Raw genomic sequence first — 22,703 nt, 5'->3', positions numbered from 1 at the left:
TTCCATCAGCCAGTGGCTCAAATTGGCAGCCAGCAAAGATAATTATTAGCAATAAATAAATTAAAGATAATTATGTAGTTTTGCAACTAGAATGTTGCTATAATTCTTATTCAAAGATCTGAAGATACAGATTTTATTAACTTTTATTCAGACTTGTCAAAAAATAAATATGCTCTGCTAAGAAATTTTACACTAGGAACAATCATTTTGCATAGGAATATATTTATACGTTAACAGCTTTCTTTCACAGTTTAAAATTCTTATATAAATATCTTATGTCTTGCAAAATAAAATTTTTCACTCATAAAATATAGCTTACATAAAAAATAACAGCAAACTTAGTTACGACACTGTTATATGTATTACTTCCTTCATCTGCCATCATGAAATTTAAAAACTGTATTCAACAATTAATTATTCAGTAATCTTAACACAGCCATAGGTTTGTTTATTTCAACACAGTAATGATTTATTTCAATGTGCAATAAAAATGTATTTTTGCTGCAGTAAAATCTGAACCACAGATATGTAGCTTTTAAGAGAAAGTATTAAGCAATTTTCTGAAACAAAAAAAGTATTATTCTTCTTACACATTAAATTTGGTTATTAATACTTCTCTGTGACAACTTTTGAATAATAATAAAATAAAACTGTTTTACACTAAATCGCACTGAATTAAATAAATAAATAAATAAATAAATCAACTATTTATAGAAAATTACTTTTAATCCAAGGTATGAAATATATGGGAAAAAAATTCTGATAATAACACAATAATGTATTTAATTTATTTTTAATGCATTTTTTACAGAATCTCCAGCAGTTAGTTAAAGTAAAAAACTTTTACTTACTTTAAAATTTAAATTATAATTAACTCAGAGCATACATGTTAAGGAAAATCAGTTTTTTCTCATACTTGAATTCACTTACATGAAAATGATTACATAAAAACATTGCTACATTAAAAATAAATAAATAAATCTTGTTATAATAGACATCAAGATACTACTGATTCCAAAATTATGCACTAAACAATCTAAATACCACATTTACAATATTATTATGTTTCATGCTTATAAGGTATATTAATATTCAAATACAAATTTTGGAAATGAAAACACATACTACTTACAAAGCAATTTTTACTTGCTAATATTTTTAAATTAAAATTCTAACTCTGGAGAGGGGGCAACTAAAACCAAATCTCTACAAACTTAAATAGTAGCAATTCTTGAAAAAGGTAAACAAACAGAAAAAAAATGCAATATAAAAAATACTACCCAATGCAATTACCAAGTGCATTAATGCTAAAATAAAAATTGAAAATAGAATACAGCTCTTTGAGAAACAAAGAGACAATAAGTTCTTTTTCACATAAAAGAGGCTAGTAAATTTTAAATTACAAAATACATATATATATGCGTAACATCTAAATATTTCAATGTTTTATTTTCATCTTATTTTAAATATGTATTACTATATTAAATACCACAAAAAAATTTCATTTAATTATAGGCTTACAACCTATCATTTAAGCTTTTCATTTAATTACAGGCAACTTGATTAAAATTATACATGGGTTAAAGAAAAGTTCAAATATTAAGCAAAATTTACCTTCATCTTCAGCTTTATGGGCTAACATGGGGCCAGGAATGCAATCACCAATTGCATAAATGCTAAAATAAAAATTGAAAATAGAATACAGCTCTTTGAGAAACAAAGAGACAATAAGTTCTTTTTCACATAAAAGAGGCTAGTAAATTTAAATTACAAAATACATATATGCATAACATCTAAATATTTCAATGTTTTATTTTCATCTTATTTTAAATATGTATTACTAAACAGGGAAACTTATATAAAAATAGTTTTTTGTTATTACTCATAACTTGGAATTAAAACAGATAAACAATGTATTATATGAATACTTTAACAATTTTTTTGACAAAATGAGGTTTCATAAATTTAACAAATATATATCTAAAAGTAGTATTAAAAATTAATAAGAATTTAATAAATAAAAAAATCAGAAGGTCACAACAAAATAAATAACAGAAAAAGTGTTATAGTAGATTATATGAGATATTGAACTAAAAAATTATTTTAGAGTTGATAATCTAATTTTAAAACAATTGCTTTACATTTTAATTTTCACTAGCTACAGTACAATTAGTTTTTTTAGAAGATCTTTTTTTGACAAATAATTACATAAAGATAAAGAAAACTTAACATTTCCCCTCTATTGTTAGGCTTGTGACTTTTCAACTCAAATGCGTCTCTTACTCTTTCTAAACATTTATATTTCGTAAGCTTATTTTTATTTATATTCAGATTATCATTTGTAACAGTGTTTCCGAAACTGTGTTCCAGGGAACACTGGTGTTTTGGGAAAAATTTCCACTATAAGGAAGAAACAGTTTCGTTTCTAATATAATGGATAAATTGCTCCTTTCAAATGAAAGTTGATACGAGATTTCTCAAGCAGAACAGAAAATATTTAATTGCTTTACTACTACCTTAGATGACTTTTAAAATAAAGAAAGTTAAAAAGTAGACAGTAAAGTTTACAATGAAATATTAAAACAGTTGTATCACTTGTAGTTAACACTGCGGTCCATATTTTCTACAGTGCAACAAAGACAATTCCTGGATTCAAAATCTTTCACAACGATAGTTAAGTTGATATGTATGGGCATATCAAAATTTAAAGAACTAACTGGTTCGACTACTGATTACAGTATAAAACTTTTTTAAAGAACTACCATTGAATGAATTTTGGATAAGTTTGTCAGAATTAAGGAACTGATAGATCATTACAACTGTGAAATTTCATACATCTTATGGAGTTTAAGAATAATTTACTTTTACAGTCCTTTCTATTTTCAGCTATAATTATCAGTGGGTATCCTTAGCTTATGTATCACTCTGCAAAGTTTAAGAAAAAAAACATGAAATTAACTTTAATCTTAATTTAGGTTTTCTGAGTTTAAACTAAATGAAAAATGTCAGCAGACAATGAAGTGTACATTGCGCAAACCAAAAAAAAAAAAGGGAGGGCGTAGTTCTATGTCTCCCATTATACTGGGCAGATTGAGAAAATTCAACTTGCGTTTTTCATCTCTCAAAAGCGCAACTTCAGATATGTATTAGATTTATATATAACATAGGTATTTTTAGACAAAATCGGACTTTTTCTGAAATAACATACCAATTTTTTTTCCATATTTCCATTCTATGACTCAAATTACGCCAAACTATTAAGTTTTGTAAAAAATCGCATGAGTAGTTTTTAAAAAATTAAGTCTCAAAATTTTAGCTCCTCAATGTTCATTGAGTTTGGTATATATTTATTAATCTCCTTTTTTTATTAAACTTATTTGATTCTTCCTTTCACATATCGAAATTCAGGTTCATTCCAAATAAAATTCATCCATTTTTTTCGATTTATTTTTAAAATTTGTATTTTTAAATAATTTTTATAAATTTTTGAAAAAAAGGTGAATTATAATCTATAAAATTTTTACCGTCATCTTAAAGTAGACGTATTTCTACGTATACCTGGAAAAATTTACAGTTTTTTATTCAAAATTTACGAAGATATACAAGAATTTATATATTGGCGCAATTTGAAATTTGGCATATTTGTTGAAAGCAATAAAAACATCAAATGTGGTTTAGACACTCTGCTAAAATTATTTAAAAGCAGAATCAATTTGACTTTTTTACGCTCATGCACAGTGTAAAAAGGTAGGAACCAGGTGCCTTTTTTTTCTGCTCAGGTATAATGAAAGGGAAAGGAAAACTGGTTGCCATATATTAAGAAGTTTGCCAAGTGAATTATTCTTGGCGCAAGCTGAAAAAACTATAGCAAGATAAATTTTTGAATTTCTCCGTAAATTTTGCACCAAATTTTACAAAATTTAATATCTAGGCATAATATGAGTTGTAGAATCGAAATATGGAAAAAAATTGGTATGTTATTTCAAAAGAATTCCTTTTTTGTGTCAAAATACCTGTGTTAGAACAGTGCTGTATAAAAATCTAATATATATCTTAAGTTGCACTTTCGAGACATTAAAAACGCAATTTGAATTTCGTCAATCAGCCCAGTAGAACAGGAGATACAGAACTGTCCTCTCCCCCCCCCTTTTTTTTTTGTGCAGTGTACAATTCTAATTACATTTACCTACCATAACATCATTAGTATCGTATGTCAAATACTCAAAAGCTAATATTTAATTACACTATATTTAATTAAACTCCACTGTGAAATCTTTGAAAATTAAAAATATTTTAATTTTCTTGCACTGTTGTTTTATAGCATTAAAAACTGAAATAAATTTCTATTAAAGGTACTTCATGTAGTATAAGTATGTAATGTTTGTGTGTGTGTGATTATGGCAAAGCCTCAAGGGCTATCTGCCTAAGGGAAGAGATGTCTTCGTGGAGGATTTTCTAACAGAAACTGGCTCGTATACACGTTACACACGTGGAAAAGCAAAAAAACAGAGCGGCAAGACGGGATGAAGATGTTGATATTAAGGCCAAGTTCAGCTAATTAACCTCTATTTTCAGGCATATTGGAATAATTCTTCATAGACAATATATTTTTATCATAAACAATTACAATAATTTCTTATATACACAGATTAATGGGGCAATATCATTTTAGACAGACAAGCAAAGCAGTTTGGATCTTGGGATGGTGGAAGCTAGAAGAAGATGATGCAGTTTATTTATGAGCGATATATTTACTAAGTACATGCAGAAAGTATTCTAAGCTATAATTGGGTAATTTGAGGTTGTTATATACCATATTTGCCAGCATACTAGATGCACTTTTCTCCTTTGAAAATAGGTCTGAAAAACGGGTTGCATCTTATACGTCCATACTCAATTTTTTATTATATGCAATTTTTTTCTTCTTTCCTTGCGGAGTGTGGGAATGTTACATTTACATAGAGTTCAGTGAATGCGCATGTGCTGCCACTGACGATCACAGCTGAGTTCGTTTAAACTTTCCAATTTTTGTGAACGACTTTTAAGTGTGTGAAATTTCTACTGTTCAGTTTTCTTAAATTTGTTGGAAAGTTTGGCTCAAAAACAACTTTGATATTGCTATAACATAGCATACAAGCTACGTGTGATTGCATATGCTAAAGGACATGAAAACAGAGGGTAAGAGGACAATTTGTTGTATGAGCACTCAGATGTTGACTTAGAAGATGTTTCAAGTGACTCTGCTCTGGAGATGAGTGTCTGGGTTTTGACAAAGGAGATTAAAAGGTGTTCTTTCCCAGATAGACTGGGTATTTGCAGAAAGTATTATTTTAAATTCAAAATACTTTAAACTCATTAAAATGATCAGTAATGAAGTTTTATCCTTCAAACATGTGTATAAAAAAAGGAGTGCATCTTATATGCCAGCAAGTATGGTAATCATGGAAGGATCTAGAATTTGGGAGAAGATAAAATAGTTAATTTTGAGACTGTCAATTATTTCTTAACATATCCATAGTTTTTTATTATATCTTACATACGTATATATGTTGTAAAGAAAAGGGAGAGGTTAAAATTAGCTAAAGCCGTAAAGAACATTTGATCTACTTAATTCCTGATATTACACGTAAAAACAAATTTAAAACAACAAAATCTAAGTTAAAGCAATAAATTGTTCCCAAAAAACCTACAGATTATACAAAAAATTAGAAAACCTATACAACAAAATCAAAAATGGTGCAGGAAAAAACCTTTACAATTTACAAAATACTGAGAAATTTATATATAAAAACATGCTCAATCTTCTCTGTTCAAGGCTTCAAACAGAACTTATCAAGGCAAATTATTATGATTTACTTCTTACTACTTTCACATATATATGCAGTATGTGTGTGCAAGATAAAAAAATATAAAATCAAACTTCTAATTTAATTCACTATAAAATCTTTTATTATTCATTTCATTTGGAAACTTCACCGCTCTGTCCTAAAAATAGCGCTGTAAATCTAAACTGCAATGTTACGTAACCCACGTACGTATGTTAAATTAATCATGCAATCTTACGTAACCCTTAATGCAGATGCCTCTTAACCAATCACCAAATTGTAAACCAAAACTAAAAACTGAACTTTTGACGCCCTCCCTTCTTTCTATGGATTCATGCGTCACTTTTGTTTGTGCTTTACCCTTGGCCAGACGCCTTTCTCCAATCATGTGTGTGCTGCTACATTCGCTTCTATGGCAATAATATCAAACTTTTAAATGTTCTTTAATAGGCACAAGTAGAGTGCCAAGTGAATTGTGGCCACAAAATGAGAATTTAAATAAAAAAGGAATTTAAGCTGGCTCGACTGCTTCTTCTTCAAAAATGGATGGACGCTCTAAGCATCAAATATCTACGCAATTAGCATTTCTACGCATCTACATCTCAGTGTTCTTATTTCAGTGCTTTCAAAAGTGTTCTGTCATTACATTTTTCGGCCAGTTCTAGTTATAAAAATTCTACACGAGTTTGTTAAGCTATGTTCACAGTGAATTATGGGGAAAATCCTGTTTCACCAAAAATTTTAATGCAAGTTTGTGCCACATTCATAATCAAATCTTTCATGTCATGTCATCGAACCACAGTTTCATTACCATATGTTATAACTAAAAACCCAAATTTACTCTAGTGTTCCTTAAATATTTTAGAACTTGAAAAGTGTTTTGTGATAAGAAAAGTTTGGGAAACACTGATCTATAGTATGGAGGTTAATTGAGCTAACTGTCATGTCAAGCGACTTGGATTTTAAGTCTTGGGACAAGATATTAAAGCTTTGTGACTTTAGAAATGGAGGCACAAAAAGTTTGTCAGTCTAAAAGCCCTCTCAAGAACAGGCAGCAGTAAAGCAAATTCCTCTCATTTTTCTATCATCAGGTTGTAGATAGGAGGAAAAGTCACCTTTGTATTATCTCTTCCCTCCTTTAGACAAAAACTGGTAAGAATTAAGACCTGTATTTTGCTTTATTAAAATAATTTCATTCTATCTAATGAATTCTGTCTTGAAGTGCTTTTCATTAAATATAAATCTCATAAAAAATCAAAACAGATAATGGTAAACAAAAATGTTAGGCAAAATTTGTGAATATTTAACCGTTAAATTTCAAATAATTACCATAGTTTTCCTTCTAGCTTTTTAATACTAAGTTCTGAAAATTTTTTAAATATTCGCATCATTTTCGCCTTCATCTATTGTTCATATTTTTCCCCTTTATTGGTAAATTGTATTCCCTTGATCATTTTTATTTTTGTTTTGGTGTATTAAATTTGCATTTGCATTTCTCTGTTAACATTTCATCCACTTTATTTTCCCTCACATTTATTACTTGAAACATTTTTTTGTTCAGATTCTTCGTTGAGCTACCCAGACGTGGCAGGTGCTCTCACACTTAAGAAACTTTCCAAACAAGTGATTTCACCTTACTTCTGTTATTTACATTCCAGCCCACTGCAGCCTTATTACTGCTGTTCGATCTTTTGAAATCTGGGACTTTTGTTCAACCTCTTTTTCTTCTTCATTCTCCAATGTCCCTCTTGGAAACTATAGTTAAGATTTGTTTGTGTGATCAGTCCCTGAGGCTTTACAAGGTAACGGAACTGAACACATTGCACTTACTATGTATTCTTATTGGAATGTAGGTTTCCTTTAAAAGAAATACAACTGTGATAGTTGGCAGTAGTTTATCCATGACTACTTTTTATTTATTTCGTTCTTACTGTAATTGCGTTCTTCGGAAATTAAATTACTCATATAATTTTTCCCTCTCAATTTTTGGATGACAAAATAAAATGAAAAGGGGGCAATACATGAAAAAATATGGTACTGTAACTGGCTACTTAATAAAATGACTCAATTCTATACTCTTGAACTTATTTTTAATTAATTATCAAATATTATACCAACTTCTCATATTGTTACGTACAAATGTATTGGAACTTAAAATGTATTTTTAATATTTTAAATAAATAAAATGTTCAGGTATTAAATACACAACAATAAACTGACAAAGGTAGTTGTGAAGCTTTCAAATAAAGAATTGATGAATACAGAGTTTCCTCAAATTTTCAAACAGATAAAGCAAGATATTTAAACATACACTGGTTAAATTGTATTCATATAAGTGAAATAATTTGCATACAGTGGCAGAAATGAATAACTGGTTCTAAGATTACTTTAAGTTTTAATAACTTCAGTCAAAAACTATAGCCATTCATGCAATATTAGGTGAGAATTTATTTTATTCATAAGCATTACTTTGCAGTAGTCTTATGAACAATATATTATATTTGGAAACACATGTGGTTAACAATTAAAAACACAACTTATTCTATCAATTTCAATAAAACATAGAAATCTAGAGCACACATTTCAAATATGCAAATATTCATATAGAAATGTGTACATAATTGTTATATTATTTTATACATTGCAGTTGTTATGTATATTACTATCTTTTGCTTAACTTAAAACTATGTTACTACATTCTGTTTAAATAAACATGTGTAATAAAATCAAAAGTATTTTGTTATGCAATGTGAAATTTTTCGAAGTTACAACTATGTCAGAAATCTAATTGATAGTATTGCATGGGATTGACATTCTGAATTTGTTGCATATAAGCTGCCTAACAGTATCCTGTATAATAATAGTGTAAGACTAGGTTAGGTTATTTGAATACAGCAATTTCATGAGGGCTACCTGGGCAAGAGGATGAATGCTTTTTTGGAAGAGTTTCTGAAAGAAAAAAAAAAAAAAACTATTGTGTGTTAACATTACATATGGGCAAAACCATGAAAACTAACCATGCAGCCAGCCCATCTGCCTGACTTCAAATCCAAGGCAGATCAAACTACCAGTGTTCAGTGGTGTTAAGTACTCGGCCACTACTGGGAAAACAGTGATGGCATCTAGAAGTTAATACACTAAGAAAATCCTATTTTTTTAAGCCTATTTACAATAATTTTCAGTGAGCATTTCTGAACATGTTTTGCTCTGAAATTTTCATAGTATATGTATTACATTAAAAAGTTTTTTTTTGGGGGGGGGACTATTCCCTGTTAGTATCTTAAGGGCTGTTGGGCCATTTTCCTGCCCTGCATATCAAATATAGTACTGTTTTTGTTTAGAAGGTATATATCACACATGAATTCTGTGTTTTTGCATACACATATTAAAATATTAACATACTTTGGAACTGTAGTTTGAAATCGGCTATTTACAATTATCCTCCCTCGGTCGTCTTTCTGAACTCCGATACTTTCCAAGCCAAGATTTTCAGTATAAGGTCTGCGACCTACACATACCAGAAGTACATCACATTCAAGCTATTTGGGAAAATAAAATTATACAGATTTATAAATTCCATTAAGAGCATATTAAAAAAATTAAAATTACCCTAAGAAAGATAAAAATCAACAAATAATGCAAAATAAAATTTAGAAAGTTAGAAATAATGCATCAAAAAAATTAATTTCTCAACTATTTTTTAAGATAATAATTATATTTAGTACTAAAAATACTCATTCAAACATCAATTGGCACTGATGCAGTATCCGATATACCACTTTTAGTTCGATAGTCACTTTTTAAATAGTGCCATTAAAACTGGTTGTTGTTTTAATCATTTATTTTTCCTGGCATTTGATTGTGTATTTAAATATGAAAGCTACTGAATTTTTTATCTTATGAAGTTATAATTACTGAATCACGAAGCTATCGAAATTTAAACTTAATGCAATTAAAAATTTAATGGGTTATTAAATTAATTAACAGAATCATCTTCATTTATGTAACCTTAATTATTAGCACAAAAAGGCTTTTTGTCTCAAAATGTCATTTTAAGTTGCTTCACTTTTCATTCAATTCGGGTAATTGCCTTTAAACAAAATGTACAATATTTATCTTTGACATTTAATCTGTCTGCTACTGATAAACAAACTAAGATATTTAAAAGTAATAAAGTGTTGGTATCTAAGACATGAATGACTAATTAAAAGCAGTAGATTGCATAGTACAATGGTCTCAAACTGGCTACCTTTGGACAAATTTTATGAACCCTGAAAAGACATTTCAATTGTGTACTTGATGGAAATACGATACTGCGAAGATTTGAAGATTTTAGCGATTTTAAAAGTCTGAGTTTGCATTACCATTAAAAATTAATATGAATAATGCAACAGAAAATCTGTATATATGGAGCTAATTAATTTACAGTGCGATATAAATTTTAATTAAAAGGTTTGAAGATTCAGTTTTGATTAACTTTTATTTGTACTTGTCAAAGAATAAATTAAGCTCAGTTACGTATTTTTGTAGTAAGAATAAACTCTTCAATAATGTTCACAAATACATTTGTATGTGAACAGCTTTATTCCACAGTTGAAAATTACTAAAAAAAGAGCCTGATCGACCTACAAGCATCTACTATCTGTGATAAAGATAATTTCTAGTAATTTCTCTCCAAGAAAATAAACTTTACAACAATTGAAATGCTATCAAATCTCAAGCTAGTAAGAAACATACATTTATAATTTTTTATATACAAACAAATATAGTTTTATTTATGCCAGGGAAATGTTTAATAAATTTTATTTATACAAATAAGAGAAGGAGGCTAGGTGGTTATTTTTTCTCAAGTTTTGTCCTACTTTCCAAATTTTCTCTGAAAGCTTAGAAAGTTTTCATTCAATTAATTTTTATCTTAAATAAATTATTTAATAATTAATTAAACATGTGTTAGATGTATTTGAAAGAAATATCAGTCCAAGAATTTAATATTTAGCTGTTAATGCATTTGAATTACAAAGTTAAGAATAAAAATGTCCTGCAGATACCAAACTTTAGATTTCAGATACAGTCAAAAGTCGTTAATTCGGACACCCATAATCCGAAGCTACTATCTTTCTGCGCATGCGCAAAATACGTTTACGCATGCGCGTTTAATGTATAACGAATGGTATAAGCTAAGCTAAAATTATCTAATTCAGTTAATGTTGCAGATTGCAGCTCCTTAAATCTTCGAATTGGATCCGGCTTATTATTTTTTTGCAGACTGTTAGAGCAATTTTATAAAAGTAAGCTTGAACTTTCGATTATGTCAAACAGAATTTCCGATATATATTTACTAATATGTAAAGGATCTACAAAGCGAAAGTATGTTTCAAAGCCCATTAAACAAAAAGTGGAATTGCTGAAAAAAATGGATAAAGGCATATCCTTTGTTTATCTAACCATTCCGAAATCTGTTTATTAATTTCACGCTGCTCTGCGGCGGGGAGAGGGTAACGCCGCGGTGCGCAATGTATTGGAAGTTGATCTGTCAACACTATCCATACCTTCAGAGCAGATGTTTTTATTATATTTGGCTTATAATTCCTTACTAAATGTAGTATTTCATCTCGATGTACTCTGTCTTTGATATGATTTAAATCAAATTCCTCGTCATTATAATTCGCTTCTGATAGCGAAGAAAGTGACACAGAGGTTATTAAAAACGAAAAAACTTCGAGTGACAAATTAGACGATATTCTCAACACAGCAATTATAGGACTTGAACAGCGGAACTTTGTAACTGAACAAGAAATTATGTCTGTTTATAGAATTAAAGAGAAAGTATTATCACATAAAAAACGAAGCAACTTAAACAACTTACATTGAAAGAAATGTTTAATAAAGTAAACAAATAAATATTAAGCCTTTTTTTTTTTTTTTTTTTTGTAAATTTTGATACGCTTTAGATCATAATTGTTCTTTATTTCATAAATTACGGTTTCATATTTTTTATTTTATAATTTCTGCATGCCATCTTACCAGATTTAAACTGATAATCTATAATCCGAAAAAATCCAGAATCCAGAATCGCCGAAGTCCCGACGAGTTCGTATTAACGACTTTTGACTGTAGAAAACAAATATAATTTTTACTTTATCTTTGCAATATAATTATTATAATTATTGCTTTGTATGTTTTGATAAATATTTAATAAGCAAAATTTATTATTTATTTTGGCTAATCTTTGGAATATGGTAACAAGTAGTTTGGCGACATTTTGGTAAGGCGATAAAGGTTACTAGCTAGGACTTTAGCAGTGTACATGGATAAAGTCAAAAGTGTGCATAATTCCATTTTTGTGCAATTCTGGGATGTTTTTTTAAGTGAAAATAGGTCGATGTGTACATGGATACTGTGTATGTGTAATTCTTAAAAACGCGGCAAGCAGTTTGCGATTCTGCCCTTTTTCCTAATTTTGCACCTAATCTTCGTCATGATTAAGCACTTTTGTTCCATAAAAGTTCTAGCATAAGCGTAATTCGGCTAGCAGATTGCTGGAAAAATATGTTGAGTAAAAAAAAAAAAAAACATGCCTTTAAAATGCCGTCCAAATAAAAACTGGCAGGTTGCTGTAGCAGAGTTGGTCGCCAAATTTTTGCCAAAAAATCGCGAAGTTACCATAATCCAAAGATTAACCTTTATTTCAAATATTTTTTTCATTTTGTTGAGGAAAAAAAAAATCTTTTGTATTAGCTGTTTTTAGGTCAAGCATTACATTCTCATACAATATGAGTTTAAGACCACATAATACAATACCCATCCTTTATTAATCAAATTTCTTAATCATACTTGTTCACAAATGTGTATATTTTATTCTGTCTTATTTGTATTATACCTTATTACTGATGAAAGTGCATGAAGAATTCTTATCTCAAATGTTTACTATTTTTAAATTTATGTATCATTTCTTAGACATCTATTACCTAATAAATGCAGAAATGCAGCTATAAGTGCCATCATGTTTAATCAAACAGAAATACTATACAAATAAAAATTTTTGCTTATTTCTTAATGACAGCATGCACATTCGTACATAGTCAAGGTTGAGAAATGTAAAATATTTTACCTGCTCTTTTTTACTAGCATCTGCAACAGGTTCTATATTAACAGAAACTTTATCTCCAGTTGAGGAAGCACCTGTGACTTTAGTATTTAACTTGAATTTCATACCTTGCTTTGTTAAGATTCGTTGAAAATTTTTGGCAACTTCTAAATCAATTCCAACTCCTCCAACATTTGATAAAAATTCTACTGCTGTGACTTCGGCTCCAAGCCTACTCCAAACAGAACCCTAAAATACAAGAAATAATAGCAATGCTTAATAGCTTGAAATTACCCTCCAAATCTATGATTTTTTGTCCGAGCAAATTCGCTGGCCTGCAAAATAGCTCAAGGCCACTCTGTCCTGCAACTGGGCCTGCTCTTATCTCTTTCAACCATTAACGGTTGAACTAAATTTAAGCATTTTAATTTGTGTATGAGATATTTGCTGCAAATTTAAACATAATACTATGATATGCTATAGAAATTCCTATAACATTGGTTTCTCCTTAGAGGAAGTCTGGCCACTGTCTCTTTTATCTTAACTCCCCTAACAAGTTCTCCCATTCCTCCCTCTCCAGACTTTGCAATGTCACGCAATTTGACTTTCGCAAGTGATGTTTTTCTCATGTCATTAACACCATAAAGACCACTGATCAAGGAAAAAATAGTGTCTGTTGAAGATTCAATGATGCAACTCTTCAAAATTTGATCCTAGCCCTTTTTCAATCTCAAAATTTAATGTAAAAGTCCTTCAATGTTTATAACTTTTTTTTTTTTTTTTTCCCACTGTGAAAGGCAATTTTCTCATGTTCTTTTGACATTTTAGCACTAAATTTTACCTCTTTGTGGAACCCCTCTTTTGATGATAATTAAATTATATTTGAAGATGTGGGAATAAAAACTAATTTCCTAAGTGTCCCTTAAACGAACCTTGCCTTGGTCCTCAGCAGTAAATATATACTTTTCGTAAGCAGGAAAAATACGCAAGTTTGGGCATTTAAAAATTTTCCCATCATCTATTGTTTAAATAGAATAGCATAAATAATCATTTCCCAGCATCTGAAATCTGTTGCTTTACCAGATGATGCAAAAATTTTCCTGACTATAGACAAATGTTCGGCTCATACTTCATTTAAAGGCAGTGGCTACCCAAACAACCAAAAATGTTAAAAGATAATATCTATCAAATTTATACATCCATCATTCAGGCAACGGATATTAGAGGACTGCACATGCTGAATTGCAGATGCACAACAGCAAATTAAAAAATCTATACTAAAATTTTTCAACAGTGGCAAACCATTATTTTTTTTTTTTTTTTTTTTTAATATTTTAACATAAAATCTGGTGTGCAGAGCATTGCAAGGTCACGGGAGGATGTGCAGAGGTGCACTGAGGGATGATGGAGACCAGGCCTTTGATCACGAGGGAGTGCCTAGTTTATTGTGGAAATAGATTTTTGGGAATCAGTCCTTAACTTATATTATGCACTGAAGACTTTATAACAATGTGTATTCCAAGTGCTTCTTGCCAAAGAAGCTTTTTATCACAACTTGAATTCTAAAAACACTGCCAAGAATTATGAATTAATTTAGAGCCCCAGTGAGCCAGATTTCCAAATTTGCACCATACATCAACTAAGGATAACATATGATGATGACAACAAGTAATAACTTTATAGCATAAACATTTACCAATTCTAAGCCGATAACTCCAGCTCCAATCAGAACCAATTTTTCAGGAACTTTTTCAAGAGATAATGCACCAGTGGAGGAAACAATTTGCTTCTCATCAACCTGAATGTAACCCAAAACAAAATTATTGGGGCAATTTAAAAAACGCATTAGATGTGCAATATGAAAATCTACATTATAAAAAAACTTCAGCATTTCACGAAAAACAAAATTCCAACATAAAAATATACATAAAATACACACAAAAAAAGTTTTTTTTTTCCCCCCCATTTGAAAATGCAAAATAATATGTTTAAAAGTACACATTCACTAAATATACTCCAGAAACTCTACAAAAGTAACTTAACAATTAAAATTTCTAACAAGTCTCAATGTGATCATATTTGTCCCTCACTGTTTTGATAATACTAAATGACGAAAAAAAAATCTGATGTGTACACCACATGACTTCCTTGTACAGAATATTAAATTATATGCATTTTTTCCCCGCATTTCATCTAAACGTACTTCCTTGAATTTCATTAGAGATATATTTCTGATTCAATTAATCCAGTTCCCACTTCGCGGCAAGGAAAAATACATAAAAATTCAAAATATCTTCATTAAAAATTTAAAGATGCAGAAAAATATAAAACACCAAAGTTAAAACAAATATAAAAAAAAAAACAATTTTTATAATTAAAATTAGAGTTTCTATGCAAAAACAAGCAATTCAGACAGCAGGCAAGAAGGCAGATTTTTTCGGTGCACAAAATTAAGTTTCCTTTTGGTCCCACTCGGCAAAAAGACAACTGAAGGTATAGAAACTGTTTTAATTCACTATTCTGGTAAGTTTCAAATATAAAAAAATATGGCTGCTATGGAAAGAAAAATTAGGTTTAGCCACACTTGAACAACTTTTAAATTGTTCATAATTCTATGACTATTGCACACAGATTAACTAAAGGCATAAAAACCTTAACCAGAAGATAAGAACAACATAATTTAATCATTTTTAAAGCAAAAAATGCATAATTTACAAACATATAAGAGTAAAGAAACTGAGCTCACCGAGCCGAGTAACAGAGTGGTTATATATACAGTACAAAGTCTGAAATCCGGACGTCTATTATCCAAAATGATCTAAAATCCGGACTTCAAAACCACCTACAACATTTTACTCCTAGGCTTTAAACATGCGCATTTGATTTTCCCCCTCTGTGCATAATAAAACATTTGGAAAGTCCCGATTCTTAATTTCACTTCGATACTACATAAAGTGCCTTGTTACAGAAGAAACAAACATTTTAGCATAAATCTGTACAATCAGTAATTGGCTCCATTGCTGCGTATCTGCTTTTTGGCACACATCTTCTCAAACCGAAACATTCCACAAAGACACATCGTTGATCTAACACCAACCTGGCAAATCATTATTTATTGCATATCCCTTTCATCACAGCATGTTTATCAAAACATGACAACTTGAGTAATAACTCATGTAAGAATGCCTAAACTTTTTTTTTATGTTAGTAATTGAATAATAAAGGAATATGGTAACCTTTTATGCTGACATTATGCTTGGCAATGATTACAGATTTAAGTTAGATGCATTAAAAAATGTTGACGAGGAAAAATTTACCAAAAATTTCTTTCCATATGCTAAAAATAGATTTTGTTGATGATACTCATAGACTCAAAGATTACATTTAGGGCTATTTGAATTAAGAATAACTGATTTGTTATTCACCAGCACCAGGCTCGTATGGCCACACGGAGTATTTCATTATCAGTAGCAGAATTTAGGACCCACAGAGACTACATCAGGCGATAAGATATCTAGTGCTGGCCCTCAAAAAGTATATGTGGGAATTTATTTAGTCAGAACTCTGATAACTCTGAACGTTGAAATTCTGTATATAGGACTGCTATAACATGTAATTATGCACCTCCCTTTTTGGTTGCAATCGGCCACACCAAAAGTATATATATATATACAGCACAAAGTCCAAAATCTGGACTCATCGGGACTTTGGCGATTCCGGATTCGGGATTTTTCCGGATATTAGATCATCAGTTTAAATCTGGTAAGATGGCATGCAGAAATTACAAAATTAAAAATATGAAACCGTAATTTATGAAATAAAGAACAATTATGATCTAAAGGGTATCAAAATTTACAAAAAAAAAAAAGCTTAATATTTATTTGTTTACTTTATTAAACATGAGAGCACCTCTCATCAGTACCTTGGTGAATAAGGCTTTTATATCGAACAAAACCGCAGCAAAATCATCTGGAGAACTATTTTAATTTTTCGACAAACTAAAAAACTGAAAATGTTATTGGATACTAATGGAGAAAACATTGTATTAAAATAAATGTGCTGTTTTCCCTAACTTTTTTTTTTTTTAGTTGTAATATAATAAGAGTTTTGTGAACTTCAGGAAAGATCAGTAAGCAGAAGACAGCCTTGTGTTGTCCATCAAGTTTTTTACAAAAGTTATAATATAATGAAAGTTTTGTGAATTTCAGGAAAAATCACTTAGCAGAAGATATCTGTAATTGAATTGATAGAATATATGAAGATTTTTATATGTTTTTTATTTTTAAAAGATTTACCATTTATTGCTATTATATCAAAGAGGCCGCATTTATAACTACAGTATAAAGTCTAAAATCTGGACTCGTCGGGACTTCGGCAATTCCGGATTGAGATTTTTCCAGATAATGGATCATCAGTTTAAATCTAATAAATTGGCATGTAGATATTAAATTAAAAATGTGAAATCGTGATATATGAAATAATGAAGTATTTATGATCTAAAGGGTTTCTTGTTAATACTTTCTGTTTAATTCTGTGGAGAGACATAATCTATTGTTCAGTTACATTGTTGAAGTCCTGTAACTGCTGTTTCAAGAATTCCGACTAACTTGTCAATTGAAATTTTCTCATTTTCAGTAACTTCTCTGTGACTTTCTTCATTATCGGTAGCAGTATTTTCTGTATCTAGAACCATACTACTGATTTCCCCATTCATTAATTGATTGATGATTGAGAAGTATTCTCATCACAATGAAAAACTTCTTTTATATCATCTTTGTTTATTACCACTTCTCCACATTTTTTTACAAAATCCGTTAATTGAAAATTTCACCTTTGTTTTGCGATATCCGAAAATTTGCAGCTATCATCATCAAATTTACTATCATTCACTATTACATATTTGGCTATGCATCACGAGTTTGGGGACTAATGACAGGTTGTTCCATTAAATTTTATCCTGCTTCTATCGTACACTGAGACAATTAAGCCTGAATTGTATTAGTTTAGTTATTTATGTCTATTTCTTGCACATGCTTAACACTTATCAGAGTTCTGAATAAATAAATTCCTACATATACTTATTGAGGGCCGGTGCTGGATATCTTACCGCCTAATGCAATCTCTGTGGATCCTTTCTCGACTCAGCGTGGCCATATGAGCCCTGGCACTGGTTCTGGGTTTATGTGAATAAAAAATCAGTTATTCTTAATTCAAATAGCCCTAAATGTAATCTTTGGGTCTATGAGTATCATCAACAAAATTTATTTTTTGCATATGGAAAGATATTTTTCCTCGTCAACAAGTTTTAGCGTATTTAACTTAAATCTGTAATCATCGCCAAGCGTAATGTCAACATAAAAGGTTACCATACTCCTTTATTATTTGACTACTAAATTTAAAAAAAAAAATGTTTAAGCATCGCTACATGAGTCATTACTCAAGTTGTCATGCCTACGAAAAAACAGTGGTTCTGAGATCCGGATTTTAGATCACTCCGGATAATGGACGTCCGGATTTCGGACTTTGTACCATATGTACCAAACTCTGGCAAGCATATGCATAATCATTTTTATGGCAACTATGCTCATAATAGCTCTCAAGTTGCCATTTTTATACATGCTTTCTATTATATTTCAAGCTGCAATGACGTTTATTTAAAAAAAATCATGATTTTTTTACCCCTTTAAACTTGATTTTAAAACATGCTTGTGGAAGAAAACTAATTAAATTTCCTGAGGAATACAGAATTTTGCCACAAAATCTTTAAAGGGAACAACAAGAAGATGTGTTAGATAGATAGCCAGTGCTGTCGAGGTCTATGGGATGCCAAGTCTCTGCAATTATCTCATGTAGTTTTAAGTGAAAACAGATCATTCTGCACTTGAGGAGAAGAATAGTGCAAACAATTCACAGAAAGATTTGGAGAAATAAATATTTTATTTTGTTAATATATTATATAATCCTTATTTAATAATTAAAGTTTTCATTTTAAACTTCTAAAGTATGCCTTCTTTTCGTATGTTGATAATGTTAGCTGATTTATGATAAATATTGATAGTTTAGGAATCTTTTTAAGAAAAAACATGAAAACCACCAATATGCACCCAATAAATACCGTAATTTCCGGAAGAAACGCTGCGGCGTTTACGTGTTTAAAACTTAAATTTTCAGCGGGTGCGGCGTTTAGGTGCACTAAAAATAAAATATTTCCTATGATGGTCATTGTACATAGTTTGGATGGCCTTGTCATTGTGCATAGACTGGTGCTGTTCCCACACAAAAGACCACTCAGTTGCCTTTTGCGAACGTTATTTTGTATACATTCTTTCCCTTGAACGGACCTACATGCCTTATTCACCCTAAACAAGATCTCAGAACAATAACATTCTTCCCCCTTTCAAATCAACATTCTCATCAGTTTGAATAGTCTCTCTCCTCTGCCATTCGATGAATCTTCCAGGACCCATCTTCTCCCCACCCCTGCCTTTTCTGCAATTTTTTTCAAAGGCGGACACGACTCCACCTGCCTCGAAATAATGAACTCTGACGTATTTCCCCTTCAGCATGAATGGATTTTTCTTGGCATTCTGCCAAATACAGATCCCATCGGTTTGGGTACAAGTACTTGTTGGATAGTTTTTAATTAGGGAGCGGAAAATTTTTGAAAATGTCTCTAAACGGCACAGAAGCTATACATATCTTACCTTTAATTTATTTTTGAGTTATGGTTTCATTTCATGCATTTTTCTTTAACTGGTATGTCATATATCAGAACTTAGGTTGAGTTTTTGTATCTATACGGCCCACGACGATGTCACGCGCAATTTAATCTATTGCGGCGTTTACGCTGATGTGGCGTTTCTGTGTAATTTTAATTTTTTTCCTGCCATTTTTCTCGAGTGCGGCGTTTACGCTGATACGGCCTTTCTTCCGGAAATTACGGTAAGTTACCTTTTTATCTGTAAAAAAGCGCCAAATTTCACCAAGGCGGTTGCATCAATATATTAGTACTAATAATTTTCTGGATGAATAATAACAAAATATATATGGAAAAATAACCAACTTAAAATAAGAGTCAAGCAACTATTGGAAATTAAATTTAGCATTTTGATTTACATACTTTTTGTATGTTAAACATACAGTTTTCTGCATCTCTTCAGAATACAAAAATTGGTATATGTTACTATATGAAATAGAGGTATGGTTCATAGTCTCCGATTTCTCAATCCGCAAGCTATGCGCACATTCTTCATATACAGAACATGCGCACACACATACACCCTCCCAAAAAAAGGAATAAACAGAATTTTTTCATTAAGATTACTTCAATTCCAGGAAAAGGAGTAACTTCTGATCCAGTAGCAATTAAAATATTTTTTGTTTTAATAACATCAGTAGAACCATCAGCTTTAATTGCCGTGACTTCATTCTTACCAGATATCTTGCCATGGGCTTGAAAATGAGCTACCTGAAAAATGTTGCCAAAACAGGAAAAGAAGTTAAATTTCATTGTTTTTTAAACAGAAGTTACAAATACAATATATATATTGTATTTGTAACTTCTGAATATATATATTGTATTTGTAACTTCTGACATAAAAATAAGATATGTATATATATATATATATCTTATTTTTATGTTATGCAAAAAAGGGCTAAAAATATAACCAAATATAACATATACAAAACATACCTTATTTTGCTTAAAAAGATGAGCGATTCCAGAAGTTAATGCTTTTACAGCAGAACTTTTCTGTTCCATCATTTTATTCAAATCTAATTTAACTCCTTCACCTGCAAATATAACAAACATTAATAGTTACATTTGTCCAATTTCAGAAAAATAATCAAATATAAAAGTAATAAATTAGATATGTTCATTTAAAAAGATAATGTATCTTATTCAAAATAAACCATTTTCTCAAATGCAACCTTAGCAGAATTTTATTACATATTTATTTATACAGGTGAAAAAATACAGCTTTCTGCTGTACTAGCATAAAATGTTGAGTAGAAAGGTTATTCAAGCATTATTTTGTATATGTATTCAGTACTATTATGCAAATGTAATTTTAATAAAAGATAATATGAAAGCCTTCACCTTTCTGTGCAAACTTGCTTGTTACTTTCTGCTCCATCCTTTTGTGCAAACTTTAATGTACACAATAGAGGAGAATGTCATGAATGGAATTCTTACATTTGTTTTGATTTCATGTTCTTATCTTTTGAGGGGGGAGGATAATTTAAGGAAGAAACCACTGGAAATTCAACTAAAACAGGGAGAAACTATATATATAAATTAAATAATTTGAGGAAAAAATGTCTTGTTCTGAGCTAACGGTATAGGACAAGAAATATGCCAAAATGCATGACAGGAATTTAACAGAAAAGCATTGATTATCACTCACAGTTAAGATGCCAAACACTTAATTGCCAACCACGAGACTAAAACACCAGGAGATTTTCTCAACAACAAAAAGATTTTTAAATGATAAAAATATTTTTTTAATAATGAATTAGTTACTAATTAATACCTGAAAGTTCATTTACTAATTCTTAAGTGCAAACAGTACAAAAATACTTACATTTTAAAAAAATTATTATTTACATCTTTTAACAAAAATTAATTTAAATCAGTTTTCATATAAATGCTATGAACAGTAGCAGATTTTGCTTTCATTAATAAGAAACTTCATAATTTTGTTCATAGCAATTGCTACATAGACCTGCTTTTGCTAATAAAAAATTTTCTAATGTATCATCTCTACATATAATAAAAGAAAGTGTCTGTCTGTGTGTGTGTGTCTTTATTCGCGCTGTGCGTAAGCTAATAGACCCACGACTAAGAAATTTGGTACATAGGTGCATCTAGACAAGAGCCAGTGCACCTCGAAGTGATTTTTTCGAAATTCGAATTCGAATTATTTTTATGTTTTGTGACGAAATCGCGTCATTTTGAGACATGATGGGCTATAGGAAAGCGAGATTTTACTTTACACACTCCATTTTCACATCGTCATGAAATGTAGGCACTTAGCTATTTTACGAACTTAAAACAAATTTTGTGTTTCAATAAATCTCTTAAATACGAATTTATTTAACAAACGGAGTTTAACACCTTTTCAATGGATTTTTTCTAAAAAAGTTTATTTTTAAAAATGTACAGTTTATTTTTCTTTGACTTTTGGACACGTTAAGAGTTCATCCTTGCGACTGCTTTTACAAAAAGAATTTTGGAAAAATGATAATATTTTGTATTTTTTTAAAAAATTTTAAATGAAGCTTCTGAGTACACTTCTCACATCTTTAAAAATGTGATTTTGGCAACAATTTTCCTGTCTTATTGTTGTTGATAGATTTTTGATGAAATCACATCATTTTGAAAAGTTTCATTCTTTTAGAAATATGGGTTTGGCAACAATTTTTCATCGTATTTCTTATGTCACTGTTTTTAAGAGATTGGCATATTTCATTGTAATTTATATATATATATATATAACACATTTTTATTGATTTTTTTTTTGGGGGGGGATAAATTTGTTCTGTGGAGTAAAATTCTGCACGGAATTTTATGTTTTTTGATTTGCTTTCATGTTATTTTTTGCTTATTTCACTGTTTGTAAGATATTGAAAAGTTTTGTATGATTTTTTTCCTTCAACGGAAAGTTGGTTAATTTTTTTATTAGAATAATTAATATTTGTATTAAGGGATATAGCTTATTTCATTGTAATTTTTTTCTCTTGAAAATGTAAGATAAAATATCATTAATTATACTTTGCTTTTCCGAATT

The 22,703-nt window shown here is 29.9% G+C and overlaps 1 protein-coding gene across 1 annotated transcript in view; it reads right to left on the bottom strand.

Annotated features, from left to right (window-relative positions):
• The window catches only part of LOC118197087 (dihydrolipoyl dehydrogenase, mitochondrial), a 56,684-nt gene that overhangs the window by 19,622 nt on the left and 14,359 nt on the right, over positions 1-22,703 (bottom strand). The window contains exons 5-10 of the mRNA XM_035368563.2: positions 20,606-20,706; positions 20,237-20,380; positions 14,609-14,710; positions 12,937-13,161; positions 9,228-9,364; positions 1,615-1,676 (exon numbers count right to left, since the gene is read on the bottom strand). Coding sequence (XP_035224454.1) covers positions 1,615-1,676; positions 9,228-9,364; positions 12,937-13,161; positions 14,609-14,710; positions 20,237-20,380; positions 20,606-20,706 — 771 coding nt within the window. The remainder of the gene's footprint in view (positions 1-1,614; positions 1,677-9,227; positions 9,365-12,936; positions 13,162-14,608; positions 14,711-20,236; positions 20,381-20,605; positions 20,707-22,703) is intronic.

Source organism: Stegodyphus dumicola, chromosome 10 (assembly GCF_044657685.1).
Source record: "Stegodyphus dumicola isolate Sdum_Otavi_A_Nest chromosome 10, ASM4465768v1".
Lineage (NCBI taxonomy): Eukaryota > Metazoa > Arthropoda > Arachnida > Araneae > Eresidae > Stegodyphus > Stegodyphus dumicola.
Note: the sequence above shows the minus strand (reverse complement) of the source record. Positions and strands in the feature narration are given on the sequence as shown.